The sequence below is a fragment of the Octopus sinensis genome, linkage group LG10 (assembly GCF_006345805.1).
Source record: "Octopus sinensis linkage group LG10, ASM634580v1, whole genome shotgun sequence".
In the NCBI taxonomy this organism is placed as follows: domain Eukaryota; kingdom Metazoa; phylum Mollusca; class Cephalopoda; order Octopoda; family Octopodidae; genus Octopus; species Octopus sinensis.
In genome coordinates, this window is record NC_043006.1 from 30404141 (window position 1) to 30424687 (window position 20547).

Sequence of the window (20547 nt, forward strand, 5' to 3'; positions counted from 1 at the left end):
AATTACAGTATTATTATTAATAGGCGCTCAGGAAATGGAAGCAGGGAGGTATGACGTTTCGAGCGGAGCTCTTCGTCGGAAACATAAAGAAGGAAGAGAGAGGAAAGAAAGATCCCAGAGCGGGCAACAGGGAAAGAGAAAAAAGACGACTGGTGTTTACGAGTTGCACATGGTGAAAGGCGGAAGTTTACGATAACAGAGCAAAGTGGGTTTTTAAAGGCAAAAGAGTGGAGATAAGGTTGGTAACGCAACAGATGTGTGTGTATGTGTGAATGTGTGCGTGTGCGTATGTGTGTGTGTGAGGCGAGATGAAAAAACAAAAAAATATATGTGTGTGTTAGTGTGTGCGTCTGTGTGTAGGCGTGTGAGGTAGGGCGAGACTAGTGGTCAGCTTGGCAGACAAGGTCAGTAGTAAGAAAAAGAAGGAAGGAGGAAGGGAGGGAGGGGAAGGGGTGGGGGCGTATGTAGCGTGCCAGCGTGTGTTGAGTAGTAGTGTGTGTGTATATATATATATATATATACATGTATATGCATATATATATATATATACATATATATGTATATACATGTATATGCATATATATATACATACACATATATGCGTATATGTATATACATGTATATGCATATATATATATATACACATATATGCATATATATATATATATATATATACACATATATATATGCGTTTATGTATATGCATATATATATATATTTATATATATGCATATATATATATATATATGCATATATATATATATGCATATATATATATATATATATACATACGTATACCTATGTATATACACACACACACACACACACACACACATATATATATATAACTAAAAATAATGGTGTCTGAGAGACACCACCATGCCGAAATAGCAGTCAAGACCCTGACTTTAAAAACCACGTTAAATGTTCATATCATACCATGAGATAAGGCATGAGATTGAATTATTCAATAATATTTTTTGCTAGTCTATTTTGTCCCTCTGTCTAATCTCATGGTATGATATGAACATTTAACGTGGTTTTTAAAGTCAGGGTTTTGACTGCTATTTCGGCATGGTGGTGTCTCTCAGACACCATTATTTTTAGTTGTAAAAAAATTATTACCTTTGTACGGTATTTTTTCCCATGCTGGCCACTTGATAATATCGATATTTAAATATATATATATATATATATATATATATATACACACAGATATATATATGTGTCTGTGTGTGTGCTCACATGAAGAGAGGACTAGACATTGTCCAACTATTGTGCAAGATAAAATAAACCAAAGCTCTTTATCAAGTTGAAAGAAGAAACATTACAAATTTGTTGCTGGTAGATTAATAAGATTTAACAAAAAAAAAATGAGAATTATATTGGTTAAAGTTTAATAGTCTTTACAAAATCTTACAAACAAGAAAACAAGTGGGCACCAATTTTGAAGAGTGTTTAATTCCTGGGTGAAATGTCTGAGATTTTTGTTCATGATTTTGGAATACCTTGTAATGTTAATACGAGACTTCTTGAACCTGTGAATAGAACAAGAAATGAAAATTAACAAAAAGATATATATGAGGAAGACTGCATTTGGTAAAGTCATTTTTTAATTTAGTAAATGTATTTATCATTGTTAATCCACTTTTTATAGCATCGAAATTATTTGTTGGCTGACTATGAATGAGGTCTTTGATAGGACAGTAATTATCAATGGCACATATGTTTAATAATTCCCAAGAGTGACTCTGCATAATTACAATAATCAAATCTCTTGACAAATTATACAAGAAAGTACTGAAAGTAATTCATTCTGCTTTTTAGAAATCAAATCACAGCATAACGTGATCCCAGTGAAACAGATATTATATTAAAGAGCTAATATGATAGATTTCCTGTTGTGTGAAAAATCCATCATACTGTGTAAAGGGAATGTAAAATTGTGTAAGAAAGACAGATATATGCTGCTGGCAAGTACACACATACAATCACAAATATTATTGGTAGATATACAGACAATAATTCTGTGTGTATGTTAGAAAGAGAGGGAGAATATTCCATTAGCTGTGTATAACATTTGTTTGGTGATTTACCATGAGTTTTAACAAGTCATTTCCATGAAAATTGAACATCTAGCTCCCTATCTCTTCTATTGTCTATAAATAAGCATGTTCCTCACTTCCTTTGTAAAATGTGCTAAGCAGTTACTTTCTAGTTTTTCCAACTCTATAACAATATGTTCAATATCTCTCTTTGTAAGAGATATGATCCAGTATATCCTGGATAAATGGTCTATAATATCAAATACTTCTTAAATTCTCTCCAAGATGGAGTTTGGCTTGTTGTGGCAGACAGTGATCATTGTGCATGAGAGAAAGAATAGAATGAAAAGAGGCACATTTGGAAAAGGGACAGAGAGGAGAAGAAGTAAGAATTAGGAATAAAGAGAGGAGAATCAGGAATGATGAGAAGCATTAATTCAAAAAGGAAAGGAAATAATGCGAAAATGGAACTATAATGATGAAGGTGAAGCTAATTGGAAACTAATGAGAATTCTTAATCAAGAAATGAAGGATGATGACAGGTTAAGAATATTTCATACAAACAAGAATGAGAAAACAGGTTGGAAGAGGAAACAGGATCAAAGAGAACAGACAAGATTTTCAAGAAATTAATCAAAATGACAGGATATTATTATCAAGTGGGAAGGATGTTTAGGGCCCGAGACTGGACAACAGAAATGAACTGTGGAAGAATTTCCACAGGTTCTACTAATTAGAGATATTCTGCTGCCTTCAATGGCACAGTTTGCCTTTTTCCTTTCTGTCAAGTAATTGACCATTTATAGCAGAAGTCTGTGAGATAAATAGGCATAGCAATGTGGTTTCAGGTTCAGTCCCACTGCACAGCACCGTGAACTAATACCTTCTACTATAGCTAAGGGCTGACCAAAAGCTGATGTGTGGATTTTAACAGAAGGAAACTGAAAGAAACTCATTACGCAGAAAAAGCACCCAGTACATTCTGTAAAGTGGTTGGAATTAGGAAGGGCATCCAACCATAGAAACCATACCAAAGCAGATATTTTGAGCTTGATGCAGTCTTTAGATCTATAGGATCCTGTCAAACTCTTCAATTCATGCCAGCATTAAACAGGGATGTTGAATGAAAGTGTGTGTATGTATTTCTCAAGTCCATGCATGTTCGTTTGCTGGTTTGTAAGCCAATGGCTTTGCTCAAAATGTTATTTAGTTGAAATTCCCTGCAAAAAATTGTCTTGATATGTTGCATGATCTTTGGAAACAAAAGAAGATTCAGTTCACTGCATCAACATAACCCACACCACCAGATGTTTTAAGCATCTCAGCGGTGATTCCTGATGGACCAGGGGCTTTTCCTGGCTTCATACCCTTAATTACTTCATCTACGAGGGTGCTGTCTATTCGGATAGCTGGTCCCTCTACTGGATCAACATTTGGCAGGCTCTCCTCCTCCCATTCATTCTCCATGTTCAGCAGCCTTTCATAATGGCTTCTCCAAGCCTCTTTTCTGAATCATTAAAAGCAAGTGCACCATCATCTGTGTGGACACATTTCTCTCCTGTGACATCACAATTGTCTCTCACACACTGTCTTGCAATCCGAAATACTTCAGTTCTTTGGTCCTCACATTGCTGGACATTGGCAAACTTCTTTTCTGCTTCGCCCTTGGCTATGTATACCTGTCACCCAGCCTCCCTTTTGGCTATCTGGTACAGTTCCCTGCTACCTCCACCCTTCCAGGCTTTCCAGGCCTGTTTCTTTGCTCTGATGGCTTTGTCTAGTGTATTATTCCACTACCACATTACTCTAGGTCTGTAAGGGACTTTGCACCATCTGCAGACTTAGTCTGTAGCACTCAGTAAGCTGTCCCATAGGAATTTCCAGCTACTTTCTATGTCCGAGGACTGTAGCTCCTCCTCTCTCTCATCAAATTTCTTGATGAGGATGTCCATAAATCTTTGACTATGTGAAGGGTTCTTTAGTTTCCAAATCGTTCTCTGGATTGATCTGCTTCTTGGCATCCTTCTGGTCTCGAGTCGAAAGTCACTAATGACTAGTCTATGCTGGGGAGTGCATTCCTCACTTGGGAGGGTCTTTGTATTTAAGAGCAACCCTGTATCCCGCTGTCTGGTGAGGATGAAATCAATCTGGCTAGCAGAATCACCTGATTGATATGTTATCAGGTGGCTGTCTGGCTTCCTGAACTTAGTGTTGCAGATTAAAAGGTTACATGCATCACAGAACTCCAGTAGCCTAGTTTCCTCATTGTTTCGGGAACCAATACCATGGCCCCCATGTACACCAGTGAAGATACCAGATTCCCGCCCAACATGCCCATTAAAATCTCCAGCCGCAAAGATCTTTGAGGTAGCCTTTAGAAGGATTTCATAAAAATGGTCCTTCTCGTCATTTGGTAGTCCCACTTGTGGGGCATAGGCAAAGACAATTGTAGCTGTGCTGTTCTGCAGGACTAGCCTGAGCTTAAGCACTCTATTGCATACCCTGACAACCTCTATGACCTTATCCACCCATTTCTCAACAAGGAGTATGCTGTTATAGATTTAAGTATCTCGTTTTTGACAGAAATTAGTGGAGGGGGGGGGCGATAGACTCATGAGTAAAGGTGTGGGTAGAAGGACCGTGTGTGGGGAGATTCTGAACAATCTTGTCCTGGGAGTTCAAGACTGATCAGGATGTAGGTAAGATTCTTTATTTTTTATTTGTTTGTTTCATCAAGGATGTTAAAAAAAAATAGCTGCAGATAGAGATTGAAACCTCTATCTTCATACTAGATTATTAATTAAATTATCAACCTTTTTACCTATTAGGCCATCAAAGCAACAGCTGTAAAAGCAGCTTAAAAATGAGATATTTAAATCTATTTTTATTTTTGACCAGACACTTATAGATTTAAGTATCTCATTTTTTATAGCAATTAACGGGGGGATGGGCAATAGAGTCATGAGTAAAGGAGTGTGTAGATGAACAGTGTGAAGTGAGATTCATGACCTGGGGTTCAGGTCAGATCAGGGTGTAGGTTAATTTTTTTTTTTTTTGTTGGTTTCATCAAGGATATTAAAAAAAAAAACCCTAATAACAGCTGCACATAGAGATTGAAACCTCTATCTTCATAGATTTAAGTATCTCATTTTCCACAGAAATTAATGGACTTGTGAGTAAGGGTGCAGATAGATAAACAGTGTGATAGGACAACCTGCGTAATCTGATATTGGGTTAAAGACAGATCAGAGGTGTGAGTAAAATTTTTCATCTAAATTCTTTTTTTTTTTTGTTTAATCAACAAGAATTTTTTAAAAAACCCACTTTAATAGTAGTACTAAGTAGAGATTGAAACCTATATCATCTTACAATATTATTGATGTTAATTATCAACACCTTTGTCCAGCAGGGGCCATCTCAGCAGCGACAAGGACAAGCTTAAGAGTGGAATATTTGAATCTAGTCTTATTAATGATCTGATGCTGTAATGGATTTAAATATCTCATTTTTCACTGAACCTGGAAGTGGGGAACCCAGTAAATTAGTGTTTAATGGCATGGTGAGGCAGAACAACAGCTTAGATGGAAGATTTTGTCCATTGTCTAATACTGGGCAGAGTGGAAATGAAAATTGTATGTCTTTTCCTTTTTTTTATGTCTAGATAATTTTTTTTTAAATGTTAAACCAGCATATTTATAGGACTAGTTGAAACCTCTACCCACCTATCATGATTACTTACAGGGCATTTACCCACACAACCATCAATTTAAAAATAAGATATTTAAACCCTAACCCTAATTCATCTTATTTTTGACAGATGCCTTAAAAGAGGACCTAGTAGGCTAGTGGTTAAAGTTGTGCACAGACAAGGAACTGCAAGACATCCTGACCAAGGTTCAAAACTGATTAAGATGAAAGTAAAACTTTGTACTTTTTTTTTTTTCTATCATCTTCAGAAAATTTTTTTAAATATTCTTAAAGACCAGCTGTCATTCCAACCAAAGTCTTGTAAGTGGATTTTGGAGACCAAAACTGAAAGAAGCCTTTCGTGTGTATATATTTAACTGTAAAAAAGGGCAAAAAACAAATTTTCTATGCCGTTATGCTGAAAAATAAACCTTGGATCGTCTAACCACACACAATATTTTTCACTATAGTTACACAGTGTATTGAAATGAGGAAAGCAAGCTAACTGAAAATTTTTTCCCCCGAATCAAACTGATTTCCTTCATCAGTGATATATATATATATATATATCATCATCGTTTAGCGTTTGCTTTCCATGCTAGCATGGGTTGGACGGTTCAACTGCGGTCTGGGAAGCCAGAAGGCTGCACCAGGCCCAGTCTGATCTGGCAATGTTTCTACAGCTGGATGCCCTTCCTAACGCCAACCACTCCATGAGTGTAGTGGGTGCTTTTTACGTGCCACCAGCATGGAGGCCAGGTGAGGCTGGCAACGGCCACGATCGGATGGTGCTTTTTACGTGCCACACACACACACACACATATATATATATATATGTGTGTGTGTGTGTGTCTATCTGTCTGCTGCCTGTCTATCTATGTATCTGTCTGTCTGTCTGATTACCTCTCCATCCATCCATCTTTCTATCTGTTTGTCTACCTTTCTCTTAACTTGGTTATTTGATAAAAGCAATAAATGAAATAACAGAAAGACTTGTCAGCAATTTTGATTTGTTTACACTTGCCTCAATAGGTCTTTGCAAGCAAAGTTCATTGTCCAATGAATGAGTGGTACTCATAAGTGGGCTGGTTATACCCCACATTCGGATGTACTTTTAATGTTCCACTGGCATGAGTGCCAATCAGGCGGTACTGCCATCAGCAATTTTGATTTTGATTTCACTTGCCTCAATGTCTTCACAAGCAAGGTTTATTGTCCAATGAATGAGGGGTATTCATAAATGGGCTGGTTACACCCACTGGCATAGGCCATGAGCTATGGTCTCACTTGGCTTGTTGGGTCTTCTCAAGCACAGCATATTTCCAAAGGTCCCGGTCACAAGTCATTGCTTCAGTAAGGCCCAATGTTTGAAGGTCATGCTTCACCACCTCATCCCAGGTCTTCCTGGGTCTACTTCTTCCACAGGTTTTCTCAACTGCTAGGGTGTGACACTTCTTCACACAGCTGTCCTCATTCATTCGCAACACATGACCATACCAGCACAGTCGTCTCTCTTGTACACCACATTTGATGCTTCTTAAATCCAACTTTTCTCTCAAGGTACTTACTCTGTTGTGTATACACACTGATATTACACATCCATCAGAGCATACTGGCTTCATTCCTTGCGAGCCTACTAATGTCCTCAGCAGTCACGGCCCATTTTTCACTGCAATGTAGCATGGCTGTTCGTACACATGCGTCATACTGTCTACCTTTTACTCTGAGCGAGAGGCCCTTTGTCACCAGTAGTGATAGGAGCTCTCTGAACTTTGCCCAGATTATTCTTATTCTAACATTTACACTTTCAGAGCATCCACCCCTGCTACTGACTTGGTTACTTAGGTAATGGAAGCTATCAACTGCTTCTAGTTTTTCTCCCTGGAATATGACAGAAGTTGTTCTCTGCACATTTCCAGTGTTTATTGTTCCTGTCCTCATAACTTATAGCTGTTTTAATCATGAACAACAGAAGTTTATTCTGAAAGCCATTCTTTATCTACCAGCAGGCACTAAAACCCCTGCCTCTACTAATATATTATTATTCAAATTACAGTTTTATCCCTCCTCAAGTCCCCTTCTACTCTTTAATCGTCCTTACTCACGTAAAGCAATGTCCTTTCTTCATTTTACATTTTTATTTTCAAACTGAGGGTATAATGCTTTGCTTAGTTGATATGATCAATGAATCAGAAAGATCAGCTGAACGATGTTGGTGAAGTCTACATCAAATAATGTAACATAACAAAATAGAACAGAGATAGTCACTTACTTGCATGGTCTCGATGTTCAAACAACCATAATCCTTGCCAAGTTCCAAGGTTAAGCTTGCCTTCAGTTACAGGTATAGAGAGATTACTGCCGATAAATGCTGCTTTGATATGAGCAGGCTGTTGACGAAAGACAAGAATTTGTAGGTATCGGTATGTATGTCACCATCATCATCATTTAATGTCTATTTGTAAAAACACACACACACAAGACATACACATAATAACAAGTTATATTTTCAAACATAGAAGCCTCTAGTTCCAATTCTGATTTTGCATATGCTATGGACACATAAAAGGTGCAGCAATATCAAGGGAAGGCTAACTGGGAAGATAGATTTTGTGGGTGGCAAATGCACAGGGGCAATAAACACTGAAAATGTGCAGAAAAAAAATGTCCATCAAATGCCAGGAGGAAAAACTAGAAGTAGTTGATGGCTTCCGTTACCTAGGTGACCAAGTCAGTAGCAGGGCTGGATGCTATGAGAGTGTAGCTGCTAGAATAAGAATAGCCTGGGTAAAGTTCAGGGAGCTCCTACCTCTGCTGGTGACAAAGGGCCTCTCACTCAGAGTGAAAGGTAGACTGTATGATGCATGTGTGCAAACAGCCATGAAACATGGGCTGTGACTGATGAGGACATGTGCAAGCTTGCAAGGAATGAATCCAGTATGCTCCACTGGATGTGTAATATGTCAGTGTGCATACACAAGAGAGTGTAAGTGCCCTGAGAGACAGGTTGGACATAAGAAGCATTAGATGTGGTGTGCAAGAGAGACGACTGTGCTGGTATGGTCATGTGTTGCATATGGAAGAGGATAGCTGTGTAGAAAAGTGTCACACCCTAGCAGTAGAGGGAACCTGCGGAAGAGGTAGACTCAGGAAGACATGGGATGAGGTGGTGAAGCACGACCTTCGAACATTGGGCTTCTTTGAGGCAATGACAAGTGACCAAGACCTTTGCAGATATGCTGTGCTTGAGAAGACCCAACAAGCCAAGTGAGACTGTAACTGTGGCCTATGCCAGTCCAGCATAACCGGCCCATTTAAGAGTACCCTTCAATCATTGGGCAATAAACTGCACTTGCAAAGATCTGTAGAGTCAAGTGAAGTCATTGTCATGGCCAATGACAGTACCACCTGATAGGCACATAAAAAGCACCATTCGCGCCTAGTTATTGCCAGTGCCGCTTGACTTGTTCCTGTGCCGGTGGCACATAAAAAGCACCATTCAAGTGAGGTCATTTCCAGTGCCGCCAGACTGGCCCTCGTGCCAGTGACATGTAAAAAGCACCTACTATACTCTTGGAGTGGTTGTCGTTAGGAATGGCATCCAGCTGTAGAAACTTTGCCAGATTAGATTGGAGCCTGGTGCAGCCTTCTGCTTTGCCAGCCCTCGGTCAAACCATCCAACCCATGCCAGTATGGAAAACGGACATTAGCGAGAAACAGTAAATAAAAAGTTATTTGTTTCAACAATTCCTGTGCATTTCATGTCTAGAAGAAAGTTACAGAACTAACAAGAATCAAATAAATAGATTTAAAAGAGTAAAATGTGAAATCTGTGTTAAACAGAAATAACAAACGGGAATCACAGTTGTCAGAGTTGACTGTGGGTAGTTTAAATGGTGAAGGTCAGACGGATTCTATCTTGTTATCAGGGCAGCACTGTATCTCTGGAAGAGTCACCCTCACTGATTTGAATCAAATCTTCAAGACTATATGAAAGTCACTAATTAGTTGGTCAACCTGCTAGTAATAGCAGACAAATCTCCCTCGAATAATAGCATACAGTCTCAAAAGAAACAACAACTGTTGGTTAGTGGAGTTGTGGCTATATAAAATATGGGATGGTTGCAGTGTTGGAATGTCCTTGATCATAAACCTATTCAACAAGATTTAACCTGGAGCTAAACAAGAACATCATCATCAAATTTACTTTGCAATGAAGCAACACAATCCTTTCAATCAAGTGTTTTGGGAATAATTCATTTGTATGTTTCCATGCAGCTCCAAGACAATAAAGAATGGTCACCCTACTATGTTTTATCTTTAAATCACTATTAAAGTGGTCAGTATTCTTTGTGTGTATGTGGTGGGGGGGGGCGGTTAATCTAATGAAATCCTTTGCTTGTCCTATTCAGTATTTTCAAATGGAATTCATTCTTTTTTACATCATTTCAATATTCTACAACTATTTATTGGATAATTCTGTTGGAAGACATATTTCTTTGTTTGCTTCTGTGAACCATGAAGCCAAATACCATTCCCATTTCAGATTTCAAAGGTCAGCAACAACAAGAACAACAACAATGTCCAAACTATGAAAACATGATGCTGCAACAATTCTTCTGCAATAATCTCATCTCTGTAAGCAAAGAAAGAGATTTTGATAAAGGACTTTTTCCTTTTTTTTTTTTATTATTTCTTCTCTTGCAACTTTGGCAACCTCACCGATGCCAATGGCATAAAAAAGTTCTCAGTAAACACTGTAAAGTGGTTGGTATTAGGAAGGGCATCCAGCTGCAGAAACCATGCCAAAAGTGACATTTGAGTTCAGCACAGCCCTGCAGCTACAGAGATCCTATCAAACAGTCCAACCCATGCCAGCAAGGAAAACAGAGAACTGTTTTCCTTGCTGTTTTTCACTCATTACACTGTGGCCATATTGGAGCACAGCTTTCAAGGGTTTTCATTGACCACAACGATTCCAGTTTGGTACTTATTTTATCTTTGTTTATCAAACTGTTAAGTTATGGAACATAGAAACACACACATAGATTTATGCAGATGAGGTTCTAGAAGGGAGATGCCAAAGTGCTGGTCTGTGGTACTGAAACCATAAACCCAACCCATACTTCAAAAGAAAACGTTATATGAAATTATTTACCATGTCATCAGGTCCTTCACATGAGTGTTTATATGGAATATTCTAGAATCAAAAAATAGAATTTAAAAATAAATAAATAAACCATAAATTGGTAAATGGATACAATGTACACAAACAATATTACATCAACAGAAAATGTCTTTAGTCAATGGTGTTAAGGTAAAACAGTTGAACAGACAAAGTATTGAATGATTGATTTGTGGCTATTAGCTCCATACAAGTATTACATTCTTTCTTTGAGAAGCATATTTAATCTTTTATTGCCTCAGGTGCCTAGTGATCATAAATATGTACCAAACTTCCTGCTAATGTTGCCAACAAGAGATGCATTTTATCCACGAAGAAATTTATTTCTCTTCCACTTTCAGCCAAGCTTAAAAGCCAGAAACACTCATCTGGGAATCCATTAGATGGAACCACAGGGAAGGTTGTTTTTACACCTTTTAAGATAAGAGACAATATTTTCTCCTCAGTAACTGCAGTGAATTTGCCTTTAGAAGCTAAACTCAGTCACAAATATATTTTGACTCACCAAAAGTTCAACTTTATTAGTTTGTCTCATCTTTTATGCAATAAGCGTTTGGCATTGAGGCAATAGTATTTGGACGGTTTGTTAATATCAGCAAGAACAGCCACAAAAACAAAGAAACTTCCCATTTTCCTACAATTCTTTATAACATTACAGAACTCTTAATTGCAAAGAAATAAAACAACCATAAAATCAAACTCACCTCAGGTATAGCACGGTTCAAGAACATTTCCATATCAACTCTATACAATGAAAAAAAAAAAGAAAAAAGGTTTATCTTTTTATCATGTCTCCAACTTCTGAAACCTCAATACAACAACATTTAATTCACCAAACAGCAATGGAACTGCCTCTATACAAAAATCCTGCAGTGCCCTGAAGACGCAGAAAACTCTTATGAACTCAAACCACATTAATTTTCCTCAGCAATATTTCATGACTGGATGCTTTTCCTGTTGCCAAACCTTTTGGTTCCCTCTTAAGTTATGCAGGGATATGTTGTACCGATTCTAAAAACAAGAGGCAAGGCTTTCTTCTTGTTTATATTTCATATGCATCAATGAAGGCAACTTCTTTGTTGACATCAGGAATCTGGACTGAAGGTTTTGGGTAGAATATTTTTTTGCTTTTAGTTTACTCTTTGTGAAAATGGGACAACACTTTTATGGCAATGTGGGGGAGGAGGTAACACTAATCATGTGTCTGTCTCTGTATACACAGACTTCCACTTCTTGATGCATGCTGCCAGCCTCCACCCCATCTACACCACTTCAACAGTAGACTTTCTCTTGCCATCAGTGTCTTTGCAGACATTACCACACCCAGAATACAAACAATCAGAACAAATACTGCAAGAAGGCCTATCCAACTAATTTGGCCGATTCTAAATCTTTGTCAACAGGAATAACTGGTCAGTAATGTCTCCAAAGAAGTGAATAAGTCCAAGAACAGCTTCTAAGTACTTCTTAGCCACAGCCTCTACACAAACAGGGATCAATTGATTACCATGCTGAATAATTCCAATTATTTACATTAATATGAAGACTTTCAACAGCTTTAGCACCTATATCTGTGTGTGTGTGTGTGTAATCTTTATAAGTAAGAACATTATCAACATCGTTTCCAACATCATCATGTCCATTTACTCTCTGAAGCATAATGATGGATCTTTAATGCCACGTAGAAGACTTATCCATCTTAAAATACCCACTAATATATTTATCATGACTTCTCTCATCTCAGAACATATTCTATCTGCTGAAATGTTCCCTTTTAATATCTTTTGCCTCCACATACTTTATAATCTCCACACATTCTGAAATCTCCATCTGATTTATGCTCAACAACTAAAAGAATCACCCAGTTCCTCTTTTCAGGAGAAACTTTGTCCAAAACATTTCAGCTTTTGTTATAATATGCTACAACAATATTAGCATAACAATAATGTCGCAGTCATAGAGGCACAATGGCCCAAATAGGAATTTGGATTTTCTCTTTCTGTGAGGATGTGTGACCTAGTGGTTAGGGTGCTGAACTCACAACCACAAGATCTTGGTTTCAATTCCCAGACCAAGTAATGCATTGTGTTCTTCAACAAAACACTTTGTGTTCACACTGTCCACTTGCAACAAACTGACATCCCCTTCAAAGGGAAGCTGGCCCTAAGAGTCCTGGGATGCAAGACATCACTTACTATCTTACAAGGTGGTATCAGCTAACAATCAAATCCAATTCACAGACTTTATTTGCTGCAAATTTAATCCATTTCTGTGATATTCAAAGCACAAGAACCTCTCCAGGTAGGCAAACTGCCATGACATATAGATACATTGTGGAGGCGCAATGACCCAGTGGTTAGGGCAGCTGACTTGCAGTTTCGATTCCCAGACCGGGCATTGTGAGTGTTTATTGAGCAAAGCGTGTTGTACTCTTTCGCTACAACTTTCTTCCTGTTTCTGTTGTACCTGTATTTCAAAGGGCCAGTCTTGTCACACTCTGTGTCACAGCAACTTGCATGTTAATTTCACAAGCAGGCTGTTCTGTTGATTGGATGAACTGGAACCCTTGTCGTTGTAACCGACAGAGTGCCACGGTAGATACAGTAACTTAAATTGGAATGGAAAATTCTTAAAAATTATTCTAAATTTAGACCAGATTAAGTAATTCAAATTGTAAGTCCCTCTCAACAACAATATTTATCATTATTTTTATTATTATTATTATTATCATTACCATTCTATTGTTCTTGAACATCCATTGTAAAAAGGTCTTAATTCCCTAGAGACTAGGTATTGTGGAGCAAAACCATTTTTCTTTTCTAACAGAATCTGAAGAAATTTCAACCAAATTTAAGAAAATAAAACTTGATTTCAATGATATAAAAATTACACAAATGTATTTGAAGGCATGAAAATAAACTTACCGCACATCAGAATCCCAATTCTGCAAGAGGTAAAAAAGGGAAATTATAGTTCCAAGAAAATATAAACAATTATATCAAAACAAAACTAATTCCATCATAGACATCTCTACATGTTAGTCATTTCTCCAAAACATTTTATTCATTTATTTATATCCAAAGCCGTTGTTATTTAGATCTAAGTCAGTCCTTATGATCAAAAGCATTCCGGTCATAACCACCCTGTCTGTTTTTGGTTTTTTTCCAGACATAGTACATCCAGGATTACTCTTTTCAATTTTCTGCTACTTTTAGCAAGTCAAGCAACTGCTTAAAGATTCCCTTTATTGCTTGTGCATCTGAAATAGTTTTTTTTTTTTATGGTGGAAAGGAGTGTTTTGTAGCCATACTCCATTTCTCACTGAATTCAACCTTCTAGTCAAACTAATTTCATGTCAATAGGTAAGAGGTATGTCGTGCCATCCTGGAGCAAACATACACACACACCACACACTGCTGTCTCTGTTAAAATGACCATCAGCTGATTAAATTAATCACAAGACTTCGTCAGGTATACAACAGCAAAACCTTTACTCAAAACTTCTCTGTTGTTCTCTCATCTCTCCCCAACTTTTTTATTCCATAGAGAATACAGAACATGTCAAGGTGCATCAGGGATTATTTCACTTGGATGTAATAACAAAAGTTTTGGCTGAGTGAGATTCAGTTCAAAACCACAAACAAACAAATGCCTCTCTCTCTTTCTGACAACAATCATTGCCTGAAACATTACCTTTTCCTTTCTTGATTCATGATTATCACCATCATTTAATGTCCATTGTCCATGCTGGTATAGGTTGGACAGTTTAACCACAGCTGGTAAGCTGGGAGGCTGCATAGACTCCAGTTTGATTTGGCATGGTTTTCTATGGCTGGATACCCTTCCTAACGCCAACCACTCCAAGAGTGTAAGGAGAGCTTTTACATGCCATTGGCACAGGTGCCATTTGCAGGACACTGGTATCTGCCACGACTGCGATTTTGCTTGGCTTAATGAGTCTTTTTCTCAAGCACGACATAATGCCAAAGGTCTTGGTCATTGCCTCCATGGGGCCCAACGCTCAAAAAGAAATCAAACAGTGCTTTTTATGTACCACTGGCATGCGTACCAGTTATGTGACACCAACACCAGCCATTGCAACAATTTCGCTTGGCTTGACAGGTCTTCTCAAGCACAGCATATTGCCAAAGGTCTCAGTCACTAGTCATTGCCTCTTTGAGGCTCAAATTTCAAAGATAAGAAAGAAAATTATATCCTTTTTTTTTCTTTCTTTTCTTTTAAAACATTTGTAAATTACACAATGCTCCCACTGTATATAACAGTGAAGTTTAAATGGATTTGGATCATCAGTGATATGTAAAAGCACATCACAGAGCCTCGGATGGGATCCAAAGAAGTGATTCTCCAATTAATATTCTCCCTCTAACAAGATGCTTTTTCTAACTTTCATTCAGATATTTACAGGTAAAATACAATCTTGTCTTCAGTCAAATTTTCAGTGATAAAAAAAGCAAATAACTGATAATCCATAATAATAAACTAGATTTCAATATGTAATTTAAACAGAAAATATTTAGCAAGTTTTAAAATTTAAACATGAAATCTTTTTTGCTAAAATAAATAAAATTCTAATACCAAACATTTCACTTGATCAAAACTTAGATTATAAAATCTAAGTTTTATATAATCTAACAATAGTTATTGGCAACAAACAAACTTTCTGTATTAAACGGCAGACATTTACTCTTCCTAAAAAGTATTAGCAATGAGAGTAAATAGTTAAGAAGAGAGGAAACATTAATGTGAGAACATTCTAGACAGTATGGTCTACACCAAACAGGGGTATTTTTTGGCAAGCGCCACATAACAGACATGACTCAATGCCATGAGGGCCACATTATGACATCACTTAACATCAGGTGAGCCACACTATAAAAAAAATTGAAGGTAATTTATTGTTAGGCAAACCATTCAGAAAGTCCTAGGCTACATATGACCCCTTGGCCACAGTCTGCCCACAACTAGTCCCCACTGTTAACCAAGGTAACAATTCTAATGACAATACATTAGTTATTAACATATGAAATGAATAAAAAAATATTTGAAAAAAGTGAAAGTCATTGTTATAAATGAATATGTAATACGAAAATACAAACTTACTTCATTTAATCCAATGCTGGCAGACGTATGTTTAACTAAAACAGAAAATAGCAAATATATCACATGCTGACAAACCACATCACCTTATAACTAATTCTGAGGCTTTTCTAACTAATATTTTCATTAAAATCTGTTATAATCAAAGAAGTGTGAACAACTACATATTTTGTCCTCTGTTATTCAGTAAACAGAGTGTGCAAATATTTCGGGCCATTTCCATCTGCAGAACAGTCTTAATATGCTACATGTATAATGATGGTAAAGCAGAGACTACAATTTATAACAGATGCCTAAAGCTTTGGAATAACATTTGTGGATTGTCTCTCAATTCTCTCTTGTTTTTGTTTTCAATTTACTTAGATAAATGAGTGATAATTACAGATGCACTCACTCACTAATTATTGCAAACATAACAAATTTATCAAGATTTGTAACTCTAATAATCAACTAAACAAACATGGAGTCTAAGAAAAACTTGAATCTTGATAATATTGATAAAATAGATGCAAGGTTAATTATACATTTTAACTCAAAAATTGTTTGTAGATTTCATTAAGTCTAAACTTATTAAATCAAATCATTGAACCATTTGGCACTAATGCAATTATCAAAAGATACTCTAAATCCTACAGTTACAAACTGTTCAATTGAAAAATTACTGCTTTAAATATGTTGGATCTTTTCGGTTCGAACGTCAGATTTTAACATAATTTCTAGGTAACTAAAAATTTTAAACTTTGCATACTGGTAGAATGTGCTTATAAAACATCATTTTCTCTTGGCTTTCTTGAGAAAATTCTGTAGTTTGTAACATATTTCGACTTTAATTTCTTTCATTTCGGCAATTTTAACTAATCACTGGCGTCTATTGAGTTAAAAAGCATTCTGTGCTGTATGAATACGTCCCTCGTTTAAAAAACACATTGAAAAAACTGCCATTTTCTCAAGCAGTGTCATATGAAATTGTCACCCATAATTATGACCCCAGGATCGATCTATTGCATTTCAATCTGTTTTAGATTCAGGGTTAGGGTTAGTGGTGGGGGAAGGGTATCTTTCTTTTCTTCACAAATGTAAATAAACCCAATGTGTTTCTTAAACGAGGGACATATTCATACGGCACAGAATGCTTTTTAACTCAATAGACGCCAGTGATTGGTTAAAATTGCCGAAATGCGAGAAATTAAAGACGAAATTTGTTACAAACTACAGAATTTTCTCAAGAAAGCCTATAGAAAATGATGTTTTATAAACACATTCTACCAGTATACGAAGTTTAAAATTTTTTAATTACCTAGAAATTATGTTAAAGTCCCACGTTCAAACCGAAAACGCACACTACCTGTTTTCGACGGTAACCCTAACCCTAAACACTGGGTGTGTTATTCTTCGTCGAGCACTGAATAAATTTGCCTGGCAGTGTCTTTTCTAGAGTTTCGTGTTATGAGTTCAACCACTGCAGAGGTCAACTTTGCCTTTTAACCTTTCGGGATCAATAAAGAATTAGTCCGGTTGTAAAGGACTCTCTTTCTCTCTCTCCCAAGAATTGAGGGCCTCAGGTAATACAGGGTGGATGTTGCCATACAAAATCTGGTACACTCTCATCAAGAGCAGTGGTTAGAAATAGACTGGACAATGAAAAGAATCTATGTCCAGACAATTACACTGCCTCCCATACAATTGTCTTGCTCTTCTGAGGGCCCAATATGGTTCTCAACTAAGTGGGGACGTTGTATACACCTGGAACAACAGATCTTTTGCGCAGATTAAATCAAATGTGAAACTAATGCTCGTATTAAATATACGAGAGACGACATTCGTTCCATGCAAATAAATCCTCAATCATCGTATCGCCTGCATATCATGATATATTAAGAAAGTAAATAAACCAGTTCCCGGTTTCGACTGATTTATTTTAATTTCAACCCTTATCTCTTCTAATTCATTGAGTCACCGAAATAAAGTCACAGCAGAATTGACCTCTACGGCGAAAGATTGTAGGATTAGTATTTGAGAAAGCAAAGTTCACAAAACTGGGAAAAATCACTCGCATGTTTCTTCTTAAAGTCACATACGACTTAGTGTGATAAATAATTAATGTAAATAAAAATTCGTTCTTCGAGTACCTCCAAATAAAGATAGATGTATCGGTTTACTTAATGGAAAAATGTAAAACAATTTCAATCTTACTCAGAATATGAAGTAGGCCATGCTTTAAATTACGGATCTCTGGCATAGAGTTTTCCACTTCGTTCTGAATGAGATGACATCCTCGCTTTTTGGGTGGAACAGAGATGACTCTTTGGTACCAAACTGGAACCGACATTTTCGCCGACGGTAAATTACGATTTATCTCCCTTTATTTCAATGCGGTTGTTTTCAAGGGAGATAACTTAAAGGTCTGCTTGCAAACTGTTGCACTTTATATATTTGGGACATTCTCAGCGATAGGGTGCCACTCTACCATTTCAAAGGCTGGCATTCTTATCTCTCTGGTGACAAGTTTTAGCCCACAACATCCGTTTTACTGCTATGTAGAAGTAATTTCTTTAGTTAATACATTGCCTGACAACTGTGGTGAGGTGAAAGTCTTCATTCCGTTCTGAAGTAATAACAATAATAATGAATTGTTGTATACAGTGCTCAGGTGCACAATAACTAAAAGGAAAAACAAACAAACAAAAGCCATCAGGTTGGCGAATTGCAAGAAGCATGGACGTTTTGAAGGATGTAGGGCGATCTTTCGTCTCTAGTAGACCTTTCCGTCGATGATTTCCGTAAAAAACTTTTATTTTTTTACATATGGGCTTGCGGAAACATTTGAAGTAATGAGAGCGAAAGAGACTAAGAGGAAGCGATTTTATGACGATACATACACACACACACATACATGCAGACATACATATACACATACACCGAGTAAAAAATTACACTGAATCGGCCATATATACATACATACACACATACAGACACACACATACTTACACATAGATACATACACACATACATAGATACATACACACACACACACACACACATACATGCATACATACATATACACATACACCGAGTAAAAAATTTCAGTTATCTCTCTTTCACACATTACTCTCTGTCTCTTCACACACACTAACAGAAGCACTTCACTTACACAACATACTGTCTGTTTCCCACACCCCATCAAACACACACACACACATGTACATCAATGCTTCGGTAACTTCAAAGGAACTTCCCTCGTCATAAAATCGCTTCCTCTTAGTCTCTTTCGCTCTCATTACTTCAAATGTTCCTGCAAGCCCATATGTAAAAAAATAAAAGTTTTTTATGGAAATCATTGACGGAAAGGTCTACTACAAACGAAAGATTGCCGGATGTAGTATCTGAACAGCAATTCTGGGCGTGAAAAGTCATGGGTGCTGTGTTGTTTTTTTGTAAGTATGTCCATGAATGTTAGACATATAAAATTCAAAAAAGGCGACCAAGGTTGTTGTTGGAAAGATGGTGGATAATCTTGTGAGTGTCTACCAAGTCAGTTGCCAGATAATCGGAGCTTTAAAGAAGACATTCTAATCTATACCCACCTACTCACCCAAACCACACTCAATTACAAAATTTTGCATGTAATTCCAATAATGCCGTGAATTCCACCACTTTATACGTGCTGAAGACTTTTGCCATTCAAGAAATGTCCGGGCTAATGTAGAGTCGCCCCTGTCCTTGCAAAAAAAAACCCCACATTTTCAAATTCACCCTCCCCACAAAAAAATTAAATTTTGAACTTTTTCGAATTTTTTTTATACTACCTTTTCCAAATTTAAAATCCCTACCTCAACTTCCCCTTCCTCCAAATTTTAAATCTTCTCTTTGAAAAATTAAACATTTGGAGGAAGGACAGGGTGAGGTGGGGATTTTAAATTTGGAAAAGGTGGTTTAAAAAAAAAATTTTGTAAAATTTGGGTCGGTGGGGTAAAGAAATTTGAAAAGGTGCGGGGTTTTTTTGGAATATTTGTAATCTCCAACATCTAAAACCTAGGAATCTGAAAAAAGAAATTTTTTTAAATCCATTTTTCAAGGAGAAGTACAATTCTGCATTAGGCCCAAAATGTCAAAACTTCCTTTTACATCACTCTTGTTCAGATATTTTCTTTGTCTAATAAACTGTAACGACAACATTTGTTGTTTTGTTTGTTTTTGTACAAAAAGAATAAAATTTTGATTTTCAAAAATCTCCACAGACTCCAGCGATCTTTTTCGTACAAAACTAATGTTATCATCACCTGCTACAACCATCACCATTGTCATTTTAATGTTCAGCTGGGCTAAGAAGCATTCTTAGCAAAGAACAACTGATTTTGATGAAAGGGCAAAGGGACCCAGTGTGAAATCGATCACTGATGATTTTAGATCAGAAGTAATTACAAAGTTGAAATTACTTTATCTCTTTGTAGTTTTGTTTTGAAAATAACTTGCTATACAAGTTTATATTGATTGTAATATTAAAAACCCAAA

The 20547-nt window shown here is 36.8% G+C and overlaps 1 protein-coding gene across 1 annotated transcript; it reads right to left on the bottom strand.

Annotated features, from left to right (window-relative positions):
• Nucleotides 1–1338: 1338 nt before the first annotated feature.
• Nucleotides 1339–18665, bottom strand: LOC115216533 (UPF0047 protein YjbQ). The gene is made up of 7 exons (XM_029785986.2): nt 18229–18665; nt 16039–16073; nt 13842–13861; nt 11622–11661; nt 10891–10932; nt 8005–8122; nt 1339–1538 (listed from the first exon to the last, which is right to left on the bottom strand). The coding sequence occupies exons 1-7, from the start codon at nt 18362–18364 to the stop codon at nt 1492–1494; spliced, it is 438 nt and encodes a 145-aa protein (XP_029641846.1). The 5' UTR covers nt 18365–18665; the 3' UTR covers nt 1339–1491.
• Between the last annotated feature and the right edge of the window lie 1882 nt (nt 18666–20547).